The following is a 20,255-nucleotide window of genomic DNA, read 5'->3' as shown; positions in this document are numbered from 1 at the left end:
CAGCGAGTAGAGGCCTGCCTGCTGACTGTCCCAGCTGCCCAGGATGACTCTGCTTCCCCGGGGCCCTTTGTCACTTCCTCCCGATGCCCTCAGAGGCAAGGAGGAGCTCCTGGAGCAGAGCCTGTATTTTGAAGGTTGCTTTTGCCTTTTGAAGGATCAGAGCTTCCAAAGAAAGTTGGGTTCTCCTTAAAAGAGCCCCTCAGAATGTGTGACACACAATTTATGTTCCTACCTTGGTGCAACACTCCCTTAACCTCTCCCTACCCCATATGCACATTCAGGATTTATATCCAAATATTTAGGTCCCACTGCTATTTCAAAATAAAAAACACATATTTTTACATTTTAAAGCAATGCCTTCATAATGCTCTGCACTGGCACCATTCACAAATATTTATTCCCACTTATGTTTTGAAAGTAAAATGTATTTAAAGATGACAAATTCTGAAGACTGCTAAATATGCATGGACTTAAGTGATGAGATTTGTGTCTTTTCTGCATGCTGTGTTATAGATTCCAGTTCATCCAGTAAAAGAGAGCTATAGGTCATTTTGCTATATAAGAAGGATGGTTGCTAAACAGAATTTTGCAAGTTTCAATTTTGTTCAATTTGGTCTATAACCAAAATACATGATACCAGAAAGAAGAATTTTCTCTTCTTTGCTCTGCTTTTGTAATAACTTGTCATTTGAGCTTGGAAATAACTTTTCCATAGAGTTAACAGGTTCCTCAACTCTTTCTAATCTGCTAAAGTTAGTTTGTTCAGCTATATAAACCTGTGTCTTGAGGAAAATCTAAAACACAAATCACATCACAAGTCACAGCTAGGAATATTTCCTTTTCTCCTTCAAAGAAATATTTCTTATAAGGGAAATACTACTCAGTTTAAAATCTCCAAATGAAAGAATTACTTTCATTTCAAACATTTTTAAAAAGAAAAGCAACTCACCTATTTGAAGAGTATTTCCTTGCAAGTGATTCTGGTAGAGACAAGCACATATATCTACATTTTGTTCAGCTCTTCATTATTTTCATCAAGGACAAAAAACAACCTTAAGTGAAAGCTGGAAGCAAAAAACCTGCCATCTATCCCACAGGGGAGAACAGAGCTGTGCTCTGGGTCAGGGAGCCTCATCACACACCCTGCTGGCTGCCCGGCCCAGGCCTGTTGTTTCTCAGCAGCAGTGCCCGTGGACGCCTCTTAGTGCTGCAGCGCACACTTAATGGTTCGAAGGCACACAGGGAACACATCACGTGCCAAGCCAACACCTTAAGAGGGTGGGAAGCTTTTCAACCAGGAAGAAAGTGTTGAAATATTTAGCAGTCAGCTCAACTGCATGTAAGCAAAGCCTTGCTTGTTTTTCACAAAACAATCCAACAACATTATGAGTCAAGATGAACTGATTTACAGTTTTACACTAGGAACCATGTGGAACCTAAAGCTCCAAAAGCTTCCTCTCTTTTCACTTTAGGTTTAATTTCTGGGCAACCACATCAATACTTCTAGTAACGGTGATAACATTTTTCCCATTTAAAAATTTTATTTCTCTCTGCTCTCTTTGCTTATCTCATTTGCTCTAATTTAGTCTCTATGTCCCATCTCTTCCTGTGACCACAGACACACATACCCGCAAGGAAGAATTAATTTTGATTTAAAGATATTTTCCTGACCAGGGCATGTACCAGGCTCTTAGAATGGTAGGGGAACTATCAAATTTATTTCCCAGCGTTTATCCCATTATTCACCACGTGCGCCACCTGGGACCTGTGCAAGTGGTTAGAAGTTGGATTTGGGAGATCCAGGTTCCATGGTTTCAGAAGGACTTTGTCCCTGTGTGAGCTAAGTCTTGTTTCCTTTCTTATTATCTGAATTAAAATTCTAAGAACAAACATTAAACAATCTGAACACAAAACAGGCTCTGGCCTCTGGGATCAGGTAACTACTGAGCTGTCACATGACCTGAATTTAACTCACCCTTTCCGTCCTAGCAATCGAAGCTTTGAAGTCTCCTTTCTGGATTTTCTGAAGGAGAACAGGGAAGCAAATGATGACCTGAAGTTCAGCCGAGAAGGAACCGATGTTGGGTTTCTTGGATTAGGTGTATTTTTAGGTCCTGGTGTGTGTGATTCTATACAATCTAAAAGAAAATTGTAAAAATTTTGCGTTGTTTCAATTTTGCCAGGTAGATATACTTTAGAGAACTAAAGCTTCGCTCGCTCTTGCTTCCCCTTCTGTCTGCGCAGGTTAGAAACACAGCACGCAACCCCCGGTGGAGACCTCAGGAACTAAGGGGTCCGACCTGCGGCTCCGATTGTTCTGCTGAGGAGAGAAAATGGCTCAGGAAGCGCAGGGAGTCTTTCCGTATGCAACGTGAACTGCAGTTGCGTAGAGTGTGTCTCGCCCCTCACAGGGCTCTGCTCGCCTTTCTCAAGATGCCTTCCCCACGGCTATCCAAAGCCAAGGGGAAGGCTTCGTTCCGCTCACCGGCTGCTCCTGACCACGCCGCCTTTCAGAAAGGTTTGCTTTAGTACTTTATGACCACAGAGATGGATGCCATGACTTTTTATATCAAAGAAAGGAAAGGAAGGAAACAACCATTTAGAGTGTTCTCTGTTCTGCCAAAAATCTGTGTACATATGTATTTGCTACTATACATGGTTTATATGTGTGTATGCATGTAGTATAAATATGTAAAATATGCAGGTATAGATAATATATAATTTTACATATGAGTATTAAAAATTCTAAGGCAACATCAACATATACAATGCCTAATATTTTTGGACATGCTGAGTTTATAATATTAGAGGAATTCAAAGTAAGGGGAAAGTCACCATGGTATTTAAGGGGTTAATCTAAAAATCTGAACTTGAGTCTTTTCAGATTTGTTTATTATGAGAGTTGAAAAATATTGTCAATATGTAAATTTAGAAATATTGCTAAATGTTTCCTAATGTTAGTAACATTAATAATATATAAGCAAAAGTAGTCAGTGTGACTTTATCAGTAGAGACTTTATACTGTTTAGTATTTTTTTTATTTCTAATGCACTTTATGATTCACACAATAGTCTTGTGAAAGAAAGCATGTCTTATTATCCCCATTTACATATAAAAAAATAAGCGATGGATGCAAATAAGTGACATAGTAAAAATGTGCAAAGAAGGCAATTATTGGAACTTTACCCACAGGGTTTGAGTTATAAGGAGGGCTGCAGCTCCTCTACCTCCTTCTGCCTCCCTGTGTCCAGTCCCCTTCACCCGGTGCCTCCTGCATCTCCCTCTCCTCCTCCTTGTGCATCATTATCTCATTTATTTAGGAGCTTATTGTGTTCTAGCTCAGTACTTTATGCATGTAATTTTATTTAATTCTCACAACCACCTGATAAGGTAGATATTACCATGTCCATTTAAAGATGAGAAAATTGAGGCTTACAGAGAAAAAGGAACTTGAACACAGTCACATGGATTCTGATAGAACAGAGGATATGGAGAAAGACAGAGAGATTTGAATCCAGGCCTGTTCTGATATTGATATCTGTGTTCTTAACCACTATGCTCTCTTGCCTGATTCTAAAAACATACTCTCAAGACATTAGGGTATATTTTCAGTTCACTCTTTTAATTGTGTGTTGTGTTATGAACCTTTGGTACCTTTTGATTTCAACAGAGTCCTAAACATAGATAGGTTAAATTACAGATCCACTGAGCCATTATCTACTCTGCTATGCTGTAAGAAAAGAAAATTCAAATCTAAATTTTTTCTCACCATTCTCTGCCATCCCTTTCCTTAGCCTGTATGTAAGTGGTTGCTTTAACATTTGGCTAACATCCATTTCATTGCAAAACTTTTTTCTTTGAATTTCTTCAAACCATTCACCAGTCACTCCTTGAAGCCATCTGATATCCCTCTTTGTCTTCTGGAGTTTGCTGAAATAAAACAGAAATATCAATGTACCCTTTAAATGTCTTTGCATCAAGTGCAAAGTCACGTGATGGGCTAAATTCTACCTAGTGAAGGACCTGTATAAACTGTAAGTTTAGGGGAAAATATAAGCTCTAGTTAGAAGGTCCTTTTCACCACTGTGTATGTATTTTAGCTGTATTCTTTCAAATATGATGACAATCTAAAAGTTTTGCTAGTAGTTAAAATAAGTCGGTGAGGACAACCTGGGATGAGCAAACCTGAACTAATAATGCAGTTGAATAATACATGTTTTAATGATATGGAGAAACAAGAATATTCTAGTTCTGATTACTCATTCATTGATCAATTAAATGTTTACTGAGCAATGTCCATGTACCAGTCGCGATGGAGGCAATGGGGAGTGGACAGTGAATGTAACAGACAGTATCTTTTACTCGCCCATTCAGTGGTCAAAGATGGAAGCTTGCATGCAGAAAATAAATTGTTGAATGTAATGGTCTTAAGATAGTGGAATTCTTTAAACACAAAAGCCCACGAATGAGCACATGACTAATGATTAGTGGTAAGGACAATGTGATTTGAGATGGATATAGCCATCCATAACACAAATGTGTCTGCCCCACACCTTCAGAATACCAGGCTGAGATTCTATCATTTCCTCTTTCTCCCTCTTCCATGCCCTTTCCTACTTGGTCCTCTTTCAAATGAAAGTGCTGCTCTATGTCTTTCATTAAATCATTGGTTGTAATTGTTTTTTTGAAAGACAGTTCATTTTGCTCTATTATAAGGAGACCTTAGAACTGTTTGGAAATGAAAGGTACTCAATCCAGAGGGCAACAGCCCTGGACTAAGACAAAAAGAGCAGAAAGGGGAGTGTGAAGAACATGATGATAAAATCATAAAGTGGTCAGTTTCGCGTAGCACGGATGAAAAAGTCAGGCTTGCTGGTTTCCAAGCTTGGGAAATTCTGCTGTTTTGGAAGGAAATGGCAGCTGCCCTTTTCCAAGGGTTCTCATGTGAAGCACACATGTAAGGGACTTCGTATCACTAAGAAGGTGGTAAGACCGCTGCAGAGTGGCAAATTTGGGGTTAAATGCAATGAACTGAGCCTGCTGCCACTAGGGCTCCTGCTTGGGGCTATGATACTAGAATTTTGGAAAATAATTGAGAAGGAAGCCAGCAGCCATTCTGCCCAGACTTGCGCTTTGAAAAGCTGTAGGCAGCCATCATCAGGGACAGCCCACACAGTTCGCACCAGTGCCTCCTTCTGCCAGTGCCGCCTCTCCACCTGGGCACTCCTGTCTCTGTTGCTGCCTTCCTTACTAACAGACTAAGAGCCCACAGGGACCTGCTTCTCGTAGCACTGGCTGCCTCCCGCTTACTAACACCTTATTAATGTCCCACATTTGTACAAGACCTCCACTTCCTCAGAGCTCTCCACTTCTCAATACACCCGTCTCATTTCAGAGGAAGCTACCTGACTTAGGGACTCTCTAGTAAAAATTATTTTATTTTTACTTCATTTTCTTTCTAAAGTCTCAATGTAACATTGACTCTCCTTTAAAATAATCACACTTCACTTAATTTCACCTCATGTGCTCATATCCACCACCACTGGTTTCTTTTCTAAATCCAGGACAATAAATTCAGAAGTCTGTACCTCTCTGTGAATACTCATACAATTTCAATTCTAGTCTGGGAAATATATGTTAAGGGAACATCCTCCCCACTCACCAAGTACATTAATTTAACTGAACAGTATGCAGCTGCTAGAAATAATTATGCAGGCAATGTAGCACTCTGTGGAAATGCATGTGGCATAGTATGAAACAGGAAAAACAAAATACACCATTTTATCTATGCATATAACTATGCAAAAATGAAGCACCCATTGGATACCCTAGGGAAAAAAATCAAAACACCTCATACCTTAGGATAGAATATATAGAGGTACCATTTCTATTTTTAACTCTTTTATTCTGTTTATTCAATAAGTACAATATGTGGACCTATTTTTTTCTTTTTAATTGTGAAGTTTCATTTTATTGTCATTTTTCCCATTATAATTTTTCTTGTGGATAAAAAAATTCATGTTTTCACAATCCTAAACACAATCACTATTGCCCTTTTCATGTGATTTTTTTCCTTTGCATTTTTCACAGGATTGTAATAAAATTTATTCAGTGTACATCTGTGGAGGGCTGCCTATGGTACAAATGCAGGAATACAATGGTGAGCAGAACAGATATGGGTCTTACCCTAGAGAGCTTACTGTCTAATGGGAGACACAGATAGATAGGAGGCCAGTAATAACACAGATGGAGTTAACAAAGAGTGGTAATATGATTTATTCATTCAGTACACAGATGAACTTTGGGTAAACAGCAATGAACAAGTCAAGTTCTTTCCCTCACAGTATTTACATTCTGCTGGTAGGAGTGAGGGGAAGCAATAAAAAATTAAACAAGTGCTATGAGAATATAAAACAAAGAGACCTGGTCTGAGGCAGCAGTAAAGATTTCCTTGAGGAGACAACATATGGCCTGAAAGTTAATGGATGAAGGATGTGGGAACAGCTTCCAAAGGCTGTTCTGGGAGACAGCTTTCCAGGCAGAGGAGCAGTAACTGTAGTGCAAGTGCCCCCAAGGAAAGAAGCAAGGAACTCAACTGAGGCCCACCCGGCTGGAGTGTGGAGGTGGGGAGGAAGGCTGACTGGAGGGGACGGCTGCGAGATTGTGCTGTCTCTGGGGGTGGGTTAAACACTTTGGCACTTAGTCCTAGAGCCCTGAGAAGGTACTGATGGTTTGGCAGGTGCACAACGCGTCTGATTTGTATTATCAAAAGATCATCCTAAACTGAAAAGCCCTGCACAGCAAAGGAAATCCTCCACAAAATGAAAAAGCAACATACTGAATGGGAGAAAGTATTTGCAAATCATATATCTGACAAGGGGGTAAATACCAAAATATATAAAAAATTCATACAACTCAACAGCAAAAAACAGACCACCTGATTAAAAAATGGGCAGAGGATCTGAATACACATTTTTTGAAAGATACACAGATGGCCAACAGGTATATGAAAAGATGCTCAACATCACTAATTACTTTGGAAATGCAAATCAAAACCAGAATGACATTATCACCTCACCCCTCTTGGAATGGATATTATCAAGGGCAAGAAATCACAAGTATTGGCAAGGATGTGGAGAAAGGGACCCTTGTGCACTGTTGGTGGGAATGTAAATTGGTGCAGCCACTGTTGCACACAGTATGGAAATTCCTCAAAAAACTAAAAGTAAAACTACCATATGATCTACCTTTTCCACTTCTGGGTATTTATATGAAGAAAATGAAAACATTACTTCAAAAAGATACATACACCCTTATTTTCATTGCACCATTATTTACAATGTTTTCAAGATGAAGAAACAGCCTAAGTGTCCATTAATAGATGAATGGATAAAGAAGATGTGGTATATATATGCAATGGAATATTACTCAGCCTTAAAAAGAATGAAATCTTGCCCTTTGTGACAACATGAATGGACCCTGAGGGCCTTATGCTAATGAAATAAGTCAAGCAGAGAGAGACAAATACCATCTGATCTCATTTACATGTGGAATTTGAAAAACAACAAGCTAAGCTCCTAGACACATAGAACAGATTTGTGGCTACCAGAGGTGGGGGGCTGGGGAGGAGGGTAGAAGAAATTGGTGAAGAGGATCAAAAGGTACAAACTCCCAGTTATAAAATATTTAAGTCATGGGGATGTAATGTACAGCATGATGATTACCATTAATAATACTGTACTGCATATTTGAAAGTTGCTAAGAGAGTAGATCTTAAAAGTTCTCATCACAAGAAAAAATGTTTTGTAACTATGTATGGTGACAGATGATAAATTAGACATATTGTTTGGATCATTCTGCAATATCTACAAATATCAAATCATTAGGTTGTACACCTGAAATTAATATAATGCATACGTAATATATACCTCAATTAAAAAAAAGTCATCCTAGCTACAGGTGGAGAGGAGTCCAGTGGAGAACAGGAGAGTAGTCAGGATAGTGGTAAGGTCTAGGATAGAGGTGTTTGCTTGGACCAGGATGATGGTGGTAAACGTAGGAAAAGTAGTGTTCAGAGCTACTCAGTGGGTAAAACTGATGCTCAAGTGTCCACGGAGTAATGAAGTAGTGACTTCGGAGGGTCAGGGACAGAGATACATCAGGAAGATTCCCCAATTTCTTATTTACATAGGTGCACAGAACATGCCATTCCTAGAGGTAGCCCATATATAATCTTTAAAAAAAAATTGTACATAAAGTCTCTTTAATATTTCTCATCTTTGGAGCAATCATTAAGTATTTGGATAATATTTAAGCTAGTATAATTTCCATAATTTATTTACTAGTCCTCTGGTGCAGAACACTGTGATTTTTCCTTACAAATACTACTGTAATAAACATCAGTGTGCATTTTCAATTTTTACAGTGCCTGTGACAGACACTGAAGTAGAATTATTGGGTGGGTCATACAGTCAAAACAGTTTTGTGATTCTTTATGCATACTATCAAAATCCTTCTCAAAATGACTGTAGCAATATTATTCATGCCAGCAACATATAAGACTACTCTTAGGCATCCTTGGAAGACTAGATAACATAATTTTCAGCATTTTTATTTTCTCAACTTCATACTTTCAAGGTACCATGCTTATAACTGTGGGTGGCTATTTTTCTTTTAAGAATTTTTATTTCCTTGCTTTAAAATATGCTGCATTTCTTTGATAAATAGTGTGATTTGAACACTTTCCCATATGTCTGCTAATCACATTTTGTCTTTTGGCAATTGTACACTGTGGGGTCAATGGAAGTTTACACCCAGAATTTCCCACCCTATTTGCATATCAACAGCCATTCTCTCCTCCCCTCCATTCCTGGTGTGTGATCGGTCAGGGACGTGTCCATGGAGTTTCACCCGAAGGGGTGGGCAGGGAAAGCAAGCATGTGCTCAGCGGCAGGGGAGCGACAGAGCTGAGGCTCGCTAGCTGTGAGCAATAAAAACCCTTTCTCCCAACCTGCCCTTCCCCTTGTCCTCCTTTGATTCATTGATGGGGAACTTGCTCGGACGGGAACCCCTTTCCGGTCCCCCTCCACCCCCCTACCCCCGCCCCAGCTACATATATTTTATGAATTAATGTCTCAGAATTTTTACTGGAATGAGGTATATTTAATTAAAATATGAACTCATTATTTTTCTGATTTGCACTAAGTATTGCCCCCAGATTTCTGACCTCCATTCTGATTAAATTTTGAATGTTGGGCCATAGAAACCTCATTTTGACTAGGGCTAGAGTGGGTATAACATAATTAATCTGTAGATGTGCTTATGCTAATTTATTCCCCAAAACAGAGAGAAATGAAATGCATACAGTAGTTAACATGCTAATATATAAAAGGGCAAGATTTTAAAGAATTTCAGTGGCTTTTAAAGCAGAAATATCCCAAGGTTGTCAGGAAAGTGGCATGTACAGCTAAAAGCCAGAATGTTTAAGAGTAAGGTAGTAAAAATACCATTGTGTTTACCAGTTACTAAGGAAGTAAAATAGTTCTGGCCTTTGATGTCAGGATAACCCAGGAAGGGAAACTATGAATGACATAAAAGTCTAAACTCTTGGGTGCCTCACCTCTGTAATCTTCTATACTCATGAATCCTATACCCTATAAAATAAAAAGCCTGTATACTTGCCCTGGTTGACTGAGCTTCCTGTACTAAAGGGAGCACAACAATGTAAAACCAGTGGTTTAGGCTCATCCATTTACTTAAAAAAATAGAATACCAAATTAGCTCAGCACTAGCAAAAAGGAAAAAAATCTGAACATAAAGTAGAGTTGCCCTGATATGTGAAACTTAAAAGGACAGTATTTTAAGTCCCAGCTGGCCTCAGTCTGAGAGAGAGAACATTTGCCTGCAAGTGGAACTGCGCCAAGCTGCTGTGACAGGGCTCGTCCTCATCTCTGTTGGGCCGTCACATGCTCAGCCCACCGTTTAGAGTATCCAATCCACTTTATGTCAGTGAGCAGAACCCCAGGGTCACGAATGGCATGTGTATAGATAAATTACAGCTGCACAGCTTGGTTGCTTCATTAGTCCAGCTTGACTCAACCTATCACAGGTTGTCTACGCTTGTAATTTGTTCTACCCGCAGGCTGATTAACTTGACTAAACTAAATCAGGTCTTTTCTTGCTCAGTGTAGTCCCAGCCCTCTGCTCCAAGTCAAACTGCTCTTTCTTCACTCACAGGAATCTTAGTCTGCCGTGAGCTGCCTTCTTTCCATTCTAATACCTGCTAAACGAGTCTGTCCTCCAAGATTCCTCCTCCGGAGTTGTTTTCTCTTCATTTTCCATCCTTGAGCAGGGAATCCCGTCTCCCCTTTCCTCTGTCTTTGCCAGCTGTGCCCTTGGTGGCTTTTGCTCTTCACTTCTTTTTGTCCACCTTTGTTTCTGAGCAGGCTTTTGCCTTCATCTTTATTTTCACAACAAATTAATCACGTACTAACCATTTAGAATGGGCTCAGTAAATGATAGTTGTCTCTTTATCTGCCATTCTTAGACCCCACTGTCGGCTCCCTGTGAATCAAACCCTGGCCTGTTCTTGAGTTGCCACTAGACGGTGGGGCAGGTTCCAGCCGCACCTCTGCCTTGAATCTGGGCTGGCCTTGTGTCCGCTTAGCCCAGCTGAGAGTGCAACAGTGAGACTTCCGGGCCCAGGCCTCGGTGAGGCTTGCAGCTTCTGCCTCTCTCCCTCTTGGAATCTCGATTCTCCTCTGCAGAGAAGCTGAGGCCTCCTTGAGGATGAGATCGCACACAGAGTGGGGCCCCCAGGAGAGCTGTCACTGACAGCCAAACCCGTGCGTGCAGCCATCTCAGAACATGCAGATGCCGGTGAGCTCCCAGACTCCTGCAGCCAAAGGAGCCGTCCAGGTGCGACCAGGAGCCCCAGCCCGCCAAGCCCAGCCCCACAGAACTGTGAGCATTCTAAGCCTCTAAGCCTTTGAGATAGCTTATTACGCATAATTTAAAAGCATAAACACAGGTGAGATTATCCTGAAGATATCATCTGGTCTAAAATGTACAGTCAAAAGTCATTCCTACATCAGAATTAAATCATTGAGAAATTTTATAAAGCCGAAAAAGACCTTAAAACCTAGTCTGGTCAAGCTCCCTCTCTTAGGTGAAATAATCATAAAACATAACAGCAGATGGTATGCTTCAAGCTCCCCTGTGTCCCAGGATCCGGCTGCCATTATGGCTGATGTTCACAGAGCTGCGCGGGTACTGCAGTCTTCATGCACAGAGATGGTGTTGAGCTTGGCGGCCTGGGGCTTGGACTGGGCTGCTAACTCCTGCCTTAGTTCTCAAGCCCAGGCCTTCCTAACCTTCTATCCCACTGCCTCTGTTAAGCACATTAAGAAACAATGCAATTGATACAAATTCAAAGTGACTTTTGTCAATTAAAAAGGTGGTGACCAGAGGAGCCAAGATGGCGGCGTGAGTAGAGCAGTGGAAATCTCCTCCCAAAAACACATAGAGCTATGAAAATATAACAAACAAAACTCTGCCTAAAATAGAGACCAGAGGACACAGGACAACATCCACACCACATCCACACATGCAAGAAACCAGCACCTTGCGAAGGGGGTAAGGTACAAGCCCGAACCCAGCGGGACCCGAGCGACCCTCCCCCCAGCTCCTGGCCGGTGGAAAGAAACCGGAGCGGTTTTTTTTTTTTTTTTTGCCGAGTGCTTTTTGGAAGTCTTAAAGGGACAGGGAGCCCGTTGCTAGGGAGGCAGGGTGGCGGGACCGGTGAGCGGTGCCTGGGACCGGCGCCTGAGGACAAAGATTACCACGTGTTTTTCCCTACGGGACCGGTGGGCGGGTGCCTGAGACCGGCGCCTGAGGACGGAGTAAATCGCACGCGTTCCCCTTTTTTTTTTCTCTTTTTGGCGAGTGCTTTTTGGAAACCTTAAAGGGACAGGGACCCCGGTGCTAGGGAGGCAGGGCAGCGGGACTGGTGAGCAGGTGCCTGGGACCGGCGACTGAGGACAAAGACTATCCCGTGTATTTCCCTGCGGGACCGGAGGGCGGGTGCCTGAGACGGGCGCCTGAGGACGGAGAAAATCGCGCGTTTTCCCCCTTTTTTTTTCTCTTTTTGGCAAGTGCTTTTTGGAAGCCTTAAAGGGACAGGGACCCTGGTGCTAGGGAGGCAAAGCAGCAGGACTGGTGAGCGGGTGCCTGGGATCGGCACCTGAGGACAAAGAATATCTCGTGTTTTTCCCTGTGGGACCAGTGGGCGGGTGCCTGAGACAAGTGCCTGAGGACAGAGGAAATCGCGCGTTTTCCCCCTTTTTTTTCTCTCTCTTTTTGGCGAGAGCTTTTTGGAAGCCTTAGAGGGACAGGGACCCCGCTGCTAAGGAGGCAGAGCAGCAGGACCGGTGAGCGGGTGCCTGGGACCGGCGCCTGAGGAAAAACACACAAAAAAAAAATCACGTGTTTTTTCCTTTTCCCTTTTTTTTTTCTGTTCCCTCTCTCATTGTTGCTGTTATTGTTTTGGTTTGGAGCATGCTTTTTGGAAGTCTTAAAGGGGCAGGACAGGACACTTAGACCAGAGGCAGGGAATCTGGGGATCTCTGGGCACTCTAACCCCCTAGTCAACAGGGAGCACAGAGGCCCATTACGGAGAAAAATAGCCTGCCGGCCGCTCCCCCTCCAACGGGGCTCCACCACTTTGGAGGAACAGCCCCAGCCAGGCCACGCCCACAGCAACAGCGGAGATAAACTCCATAGCAAACGGGCAGGTAGCAGAAGCCCTGTCTGCGCACAGCTGACAAGCATAAGCCACTAGAGGTGGCTATTCTCCCAGGAGAGGAAGGCCACAAACCAACAAGAAGGGAAGCTCTTCCAGCGGTCACTCGTACCAGCTCTGCAAACTATCTCTACCACCATGAAAAGGCAAAACTACAGGCAGACAAAGATCAGAGAGACAACACCTGAAAAGGAGACAGACCTAACCAGACCTCCTGAAAAAGAATTCAAAATAAAAATCATGAACATGCTGACAGAGATGCAGAGAAAAATGCAAGAGCAATGGGATGAGATGCAGAGAAAAATGCAAGAGCAGTGGGATGAAGTCCGGAGAGAGATCACAGATGTCAGGAAGGAGATCACAGAAGTAAAACAATCCCTGGAAGGATTTATAAGCACAATGGATAAGATGCAAGAGGCCATTGAAGGAATAGAAGCCAGAGAGCAGGAACGTATAGAAGCTGACATAGAGAGAGATAAAAGGATCTCCAGGAATGAAACAACACTAAGAGAACTATGTGACCAATCCAAAAGGAATAATATTCGTATTATAGGGGTACCAGAAGAAGAAGAAAGAGGAAAAGGGATAGAAAGTCTCCTTAAAGAAAAAATTGCTGAAAACTTCCCCAAACTGGGGGAGGAAATAATCGAACAGACCATGGAATTACACAGAACCCCCAACAGAAAGGATCCAAGGAGGACAACACCAAGACACATAGTAATTAAAATGGCAAGGATCAAGGACAAGGAAAGAGTATTAAAGGCAGCTAGAGAGAAAAAGGTCACTATAAAGGAAAACCCATCAGGCTAACATCAGACTTCTCGACAGAAACCCTACAAGCCAGAAGAGAATGGCATGATATACTTAATGAAATGAAACAGAAGGGCCTTGAAGCAAGGATACTGTATCCAGCAAGACTATCATTTAAATATGATGGCGGGATTAAACAATTCACAGACAAGCAAAAGCTGAGGGATTTTGCTTCCCACAAACCACCTCTACAGGGCATCCTACAGGGACTGCTCTAGATGGGAGCACTCTTAAAAGATCAGAGAACAAAACACACAACATATGAAGAAAGGAAGAGGAGGAATAAGAAGGGAGAGAAGAAAAGAATCTCCAGACAGTGTATATAACAGCTCAATAAGTGAGCTAAGTGAGGCAGTAAGATACTAAAGAGGCTAACTTTGAGCCTTTCGTAACCATAAATCTAAAGCCTGCAATGGCAATAAGTACATATCTCTCAATAGTCACCCTAAATGTAAATGGACTTAATGCACCAATCAAAAGACACAGAGTAATAGAATGGATAAAAAAGCAAGACCCATCTATATGCTGCTTACAAGAAACTCACTTCAAACCCAAAGACAAGCACCGACTAAAAGCCAAGGGATGGAAAAACATATTTCAGGCAAACAACAGTGAGAAGAAAGCAGGGGTTGCAGTACTAATATCAGACAAAATAGACTTCAAAACAAAGAAAGTAACAAGAGATAAAGAAGGACACTACATAATGATAAAGGGCTCAGTCCAACAAGAGGATATAACCATTCTAAATATATATGCACCCAATACAGGAGCACCAGCATATGTGAAGCAAATACTAACAGAACTAAAGAGGGAAATAGATTGCAATGCATTCATTCTAGGAGACTTCAACACACCACTCACCCCAAAGGATAGATCCACCGGGCAGAAAATAAGTAAGGACACACAGGCACTGAACAACAACACTAGAACAGATGGACCTAATAGACATCTATAGAACTCTACATCCAAAAGCAACAGGATATACATTCTTCTCAAGTGCACATGGAACATTCTCCAGAATAGACCACATAATAGCTCACAAAAGAGCCTCAGAAAATTCCAAAATATTGAAATTCTACCAACCAATTTTTCAGACCACAAAGGTATAAAACTAGAAATAAATTCTACAAAGAAAACAAAAAGGCTCACAAACACATGGAGGCTTAACAACATGCTACTAAATAATCAATGGATCAATGAACAAATCAAAATAGAGATCAAGGAATATATAGAAACAAATGACAACAACAACACTAAGCCCCAACTTCTGTGGGACGCAGCGAAAGCGTCTTAGGAGGAAAGTATATAGCAATCCAGGCACACTTGAAGAAGGAAGAACAATCCTAAATGAATAGTCTAACATCACAATTATCGAAACTGGAAAAAGAAGAACAAATAAGGTCTAAAGTCAGCAGAAGGAGGGACATAATAAAGATCAGAGAAGAAATAAACAAAATTGAGAAGAATAAAACAATAGCAAAAATCAATGAAACCAAGAGCTGGTTCTTTGAGAGAATAAACAAAATAGATAAGCCTCTAGCCAAGCTTATTAAGAAAAAAAGAGAATCAACACAAATCAACAGAATCAGAAATGAGAATGGAAAAATCACGACAGACTCCACAGAAATACAAAGAATTATTAAAGACTACTATGAAAATCTATATGCCAACAAGCTGGAAAACCTAGAAGAAATGGACAACTTCCTAGAAAAATACAACCTCCCAAGACTGACCAAGGAAGAAACACAAAAGTTAAACAAACCAATTACGAGCAAAGAAATTGAAACGGTAATCAAAAAACCTACCCAAGAACAAAACCCTGGGGCCGGACAGATTTACCTCGGAGTTTTATCAGACACACAGAGAAGACATAATACCCATTCTCCTTAAAGTGTTTCAAAAAATAGAAGAAGAGGGAATACTCCCAAACTCATTCTATGAAGCCAACATCACCCTAATACCAAAACCAGGCAAAGACCCCACCAAAAAAGAAAATTACAGACCAATATCCCTGATGAATGTAGATGCAAAAATACTCAATAAAATATTAGCAAACAGAATTCAACAGTATATCAAAAGGATCATACACCATGACCAAGTGGGATTCATCCCAGGGATGCAAGGATGGTACAACATTCGAAAATCCATCAACATCATCCACCACATCAACAAAAAGAAAGACAAAAACCACATGATCATCTCCATAGATGCTGAAAAAGCATTTGACAAAATTCAACATCCATTCATGATAAAAACTCTCAGCAAAATGGGAATAGAGGACAAGTACCTCAACATAATAAAAGCTATATATGATAAACCCACAGCCAGCATTATACTGAACAGCGAGAAGCTGAAAGCATTTCCTCTGAGATCGGGAACCAGACAGGGATGCCCACTCTCCCCACTGTTATTTAACATAGTACTGGAGGTCCTAGCCACGGCAATCAGACAAAACAAAGAAATACAAGGAATCCAGATTGGTAAAGAAGTTAAACTGTCACTATTTGCAGATGATATGATACTGTACATAAAAAACCCTAAAGACTCCACTCCAAAACTACTAAAACTGATATCGGAATACAGCAAAGTTGCAGGATACAAAATTAACACACAGAAATCTGTAGCTTTCCTATACACTAACAATGAACCAATAGAAAGAGAAATCAGGAAAACAATTCCATTCACCATTGCATCAAAAAGAATAAAATACCTAAGAATAAACCTAACCTAAGAAGTGAAAGACTTACACTCTGAAAACTACAAGTCACTCTTAAGAGAAATTAAAGGGGACACTAATAAATGCAAACTCATCCCATGCTCATGGCTAGGAAGAATTAATATCATCAAAATGGCCATCCTGCCCAAAGCAATATACAGATTTGATGCAATCCCTATCAAATTACCAGCAACATTCTTCAATGAATTGGAACAAATAATTCAAAAATTCATATGGAAACACCAAAGACCCCAAATAGCCAAAGCAATCCTGAAAAAGAATAATAAAGGGGGGATCTCACTCCCCAACTTCAAGCTCTACTACAAAGCCATAGTAATCAAGACAATTTGGTACTGGCACAAGAACAGAGCCACAGACCAGTGGAACAGATGAGAGACTCCAGACATTAACCAAAACAAATATGGTCAATTAATATTTGATAAAGGAGCCATGGATATACAATGGCAAAATGACAGTCTCTTCAGCAGATGGTGTTGGCAAAACTGGACAGCTACATGTAGGAGAATGAAACTGGACCATTGTCTAACCCCATATACAAAGGTAAACTCAAAATGGATCAAAGACCTGAATGTAAGTCATGAAACCATTAAACTCTTGGAAAAAAACATAGGCAAAAAACTCTTAGACATAAAGATGAGTGACCTCTTCTTGAATATATCTCCCCGGGCAAGGAAAACAACAGCAAAAATGAGCAAGTGGGACTACATTAAGCTGAAAAGCTTCTGTACAGCGAAAGACACCATCAATAGAACAAAAAGGAACCCTACAGTATGGGAGAATATATGTGAAAATGACCGATCCGATAAAGGCTTGACGTCCAGAATATACAAAGAGTTCACATGCCTCAACAAACAAAAAACAAATAACCCAATTAAAAAATGGGCAGAGGAACTGAACAGACAGTTCTCTAAAAAGGAAATACAGATGGCCAAGAGACACATGAAAAGATGCTCCACATCGCTAATTATCAGAGAAATGCAAATTAAAACTACAATGAGGTATCACTTCACACCAGTAAGGATAGCTGCCATCCAAAAGACAAACAACAAATGCTGGCGAGACTGTGGAGAAAGGGGAACCCTCCTACACTGCTGGTGGGAATGTAAATTAGTTCAACCATTGTGGAAAGCAGTTTGGAGGTTCATCAAAATGCTGAAAACAGACCTACCATTTGACCCAGGAATTCCACTCCTAGGAATTTACCCTAAGAATGCAGCAATCAAGTTTGAGAAAGACAGATGCACCCCTATGTTTATCGCAGCACTATTTACAATAGCCAAGAATTGGAAGCAACCTAAATGTCCATCGGTAGATGAATGGATAAAGAAGATGTGGTACATATACACAATGGAATACTACTCAGTCATAAGAAGTGGAAAAATCCAACCAATTGCAGCAACATGGATGGAGCTGGAGAGTATTATGCTCAGTGAAATAAGCCAAGCGGAGAAAGAGAAATACCAAATGATTTCACTCATCTGAGGAGTATAAGAACAAAGGAAAAACTGAAGGAACAAAACAGCAGTGGAATTACAGAACCCAAAAATGGACTAACAGGTACCAAAGGGAAAGGAACTGGGGAGGATGGGTGGGCAGGGAGGGATAAGGTGGGGGAAGAAGAAGCGGGGTATTAAGATTAGCATGCATGGGGGGAGGGAGAAAGGGGAGGGTGGGCTGCACAACACAGAGAGACAAGTAAGGATTCTACAACATTTTGCTAAGCTGATGGACAGTAACCATAATGTGGTTGTTAGGGGGAACCTGATATAGGGGAGAGCATAGTAAACATAGTATTCTTCATGTAAGTGTAGATTAAAAATTAAAAAAAAAAAAAAAAGAAAGAAAGAAAGAAAAGGGGGATTACTCCTTAACAGGATAAAACTATTGGTAAATCAAAGATCAACGTGTGCTTTAAATATCCTTAATGTTGATCACTTAAAGGGTGTCAGATGATCAGCTATGGAGGTACTTTTTTCTGATAATATTCCTTTCTCTTAATTAAAAAAAAAAAAAAAAAGCAGTTACTGTGTGCTGACCTCCAGTGAGTTCTGCACAGTGGTATAGAGGGCATGTCAAAGTGTGGGCAAAGGGTCTGTTTGTTTCTATGCAGAAGATCAAGGCCTAGCTTGGATACCCAGAAAATGAACTAAGATACGATATGAGGAGGAGCTTCCGGCATCAGCACTCTCTGGAGGACTTGTGCCGGGGATGATCATCAAAAGCCTCCACAGGGATCCGGACGATGCTGCGGTTGTGGCTGCATCTAGCCCACCGTCTCCTGGACTTGCCATAGGAATGAGGAGGGAGATGTCTAGGCTGGCATGTGCATACAGTGAGACAACGAATTTGACCGGATCTGTACTGTTGGAACTCAACCAGGAGTTGGGAGGGGTGCAAGTTGTAGCACTCCAAAATCTCATGACTATAGACTATCTATGGTTAAAAGAACATATGGGATGTGAACAGATCCCAGAAATGGGCTGCTTTAATTTGTCTGATGGTTCAAGTACAGTTGGACAATATCCATCATATCATAGATAAATTTTCACAAATGCCTAGGGTGCCTAAATGGTTTTCTTGGCTTCACTGGAGATGGCTGGTAATTATAGATTTGCTTTGTTTATGTCACCGTATTCCTATTATGTTAATATGTGTGTGCAAATTAGTTAGTAGTTTAAAACCTATACATACTTAAGGTACTATACAAGAAGATATGTCAAAGAAATAATCAATCCTCCCATGTTTCCTTCATATGCTACATCTATAGCTTTTCTTCTTCCATCCTAATTACAACCCTTAAATAGAATTCGTGCCTCACATCGAATTTACCGAGTATCATAATTCCTCCAGGTGGTAAAGATACCTCGAGACAAGTGCTGGGCATAGAAGCCACAGGGCATAAATCTGCAAAGAAGTAAAAAGCTAACCTTTTCAAACAATATGGCTTCTCTCTGACTTACCAACTTTACATTTCCCTGTATGGCCCCAGAAGATGACTGGTTAGCCAGAGACGGGTAAGATTCCTCAAGGGAGGAACAACCTAAGACAGGCACAGTCGCAGGGGGGCCATCAGGTGAGAATTTGGGGATCAACAGAGGTGAGGCTCAGAACCTCACCCCCCCTGCTTTGAGAGAAATCTTCTGCATCCGTGGATGTCTTGCTGCCCTTGTCTAGCCTGGATTAATACTTGGTCCATAGGCACACACCTGATCATCTGATCATCTACATTTGCTGTCTTACAGCACTAAACTATGTTTTCTACCTTTATCTTGCATCTACCTACCACTTCAGCATTTTATTAAAAATAAAAATAATAATAATAATAGGAGAAATGTGGGATCAACATATAAATCAAGTACAAAAATCAAACGAATATTCATATTTGACCTGATTGTTTATAGGTCATAATGCATGATCAAAACCGAAAGTTTCTGTGATGAATGCCCTTGTACTGTTCACCATGTAAGAATTTTTTCACTCTGTAAGAATTCGTTCACCATGTAAGAACTTGTTTGTTATGCTTCAGAAGATTGGAGACTGACGAGAATTAGGCTTGAGATGGATTAATGATTGTCCATTGAGCGTTGACCCCCTATACTGAATTTTATTATTGTTAACAACCATTTGATCAATAAATATGACAGATGCCCTCTCAAAAAAAAAAGGTGGTGATGATAATCCAAATATGATGGAAGAGAGCATTAGACACATTTTGAAAGCAAACAAGGCCCCTAGGCGAGAAAACAGGAGTTATAGCCTCAATTTTTTTGTCAGAAAATTCTCAATTATCTCTCAAAATTGCTCCCCTTAATCAGCTCCTCTTGCCCAGGGCATCCATTCCTCTTTTTGCTGTTCTTACCTCTCTTGTCTTCTCTTCATTCACATTTTTCCCTCCACTTGTTTCCCTGG

General features: G+C 40.9%; 1 protein-coding gene across 14 annotated transcripts in view; it reads right to left on the bottom strand.

Annotated features, from left to right (window-relative positions):
* Positions 1-20,255, bottom strand: part of POGLUT3 (protein O-glucosyltransferase 3) — a 137,229-nt gene that overhangs the window by 69,078 nt on the left and 47,896 nt on the right. For 8 of the 14 annotated variants that reach the window (XM_073239281.1, XM_073239278.1, XM_073239279.1 and 5 more), the window contains 2 exons: positions 3,770-3,930; positions 1,976-2,138 (listed from right to left, as the gene is read on the bottom strand). In XM_073239281.1, coding sequence (XP_073095382.1) covers positions 1,976-2,138; positions 3,770-3,836 — 230 coding nt within the window. In that variant the 5' untranslated portion in view covers positions 3,837-3,930. Of the gene's footprint in view, positions 1-949; positions 2,139-3,769; positions 3,931-20,255 lie in introns of those variants that run through there. The other 6 variants (XM_073239285.1, XM_073239287.1, XM_073239288.1 and 3 more) reach the window with 3 other exon arrangements.

Source organism: Manis javanica, chromosome 6, assembly GCF_040802235.1.
Source record: "Manis javanica isolate MJ-LG chromosome 6, MJ_LKY, whole genome shotgun sequence".
NCBI lineage: Eukaryota > Metazoa > Chordata > Mammalia > Pholidota > Manidae > Manis > Manis javanica.
The sequence above is the reverse complement of the archived record's forward strand: the minus strand, read 5'-3'. Positions and strand labels throughout refer to the sequence as shown.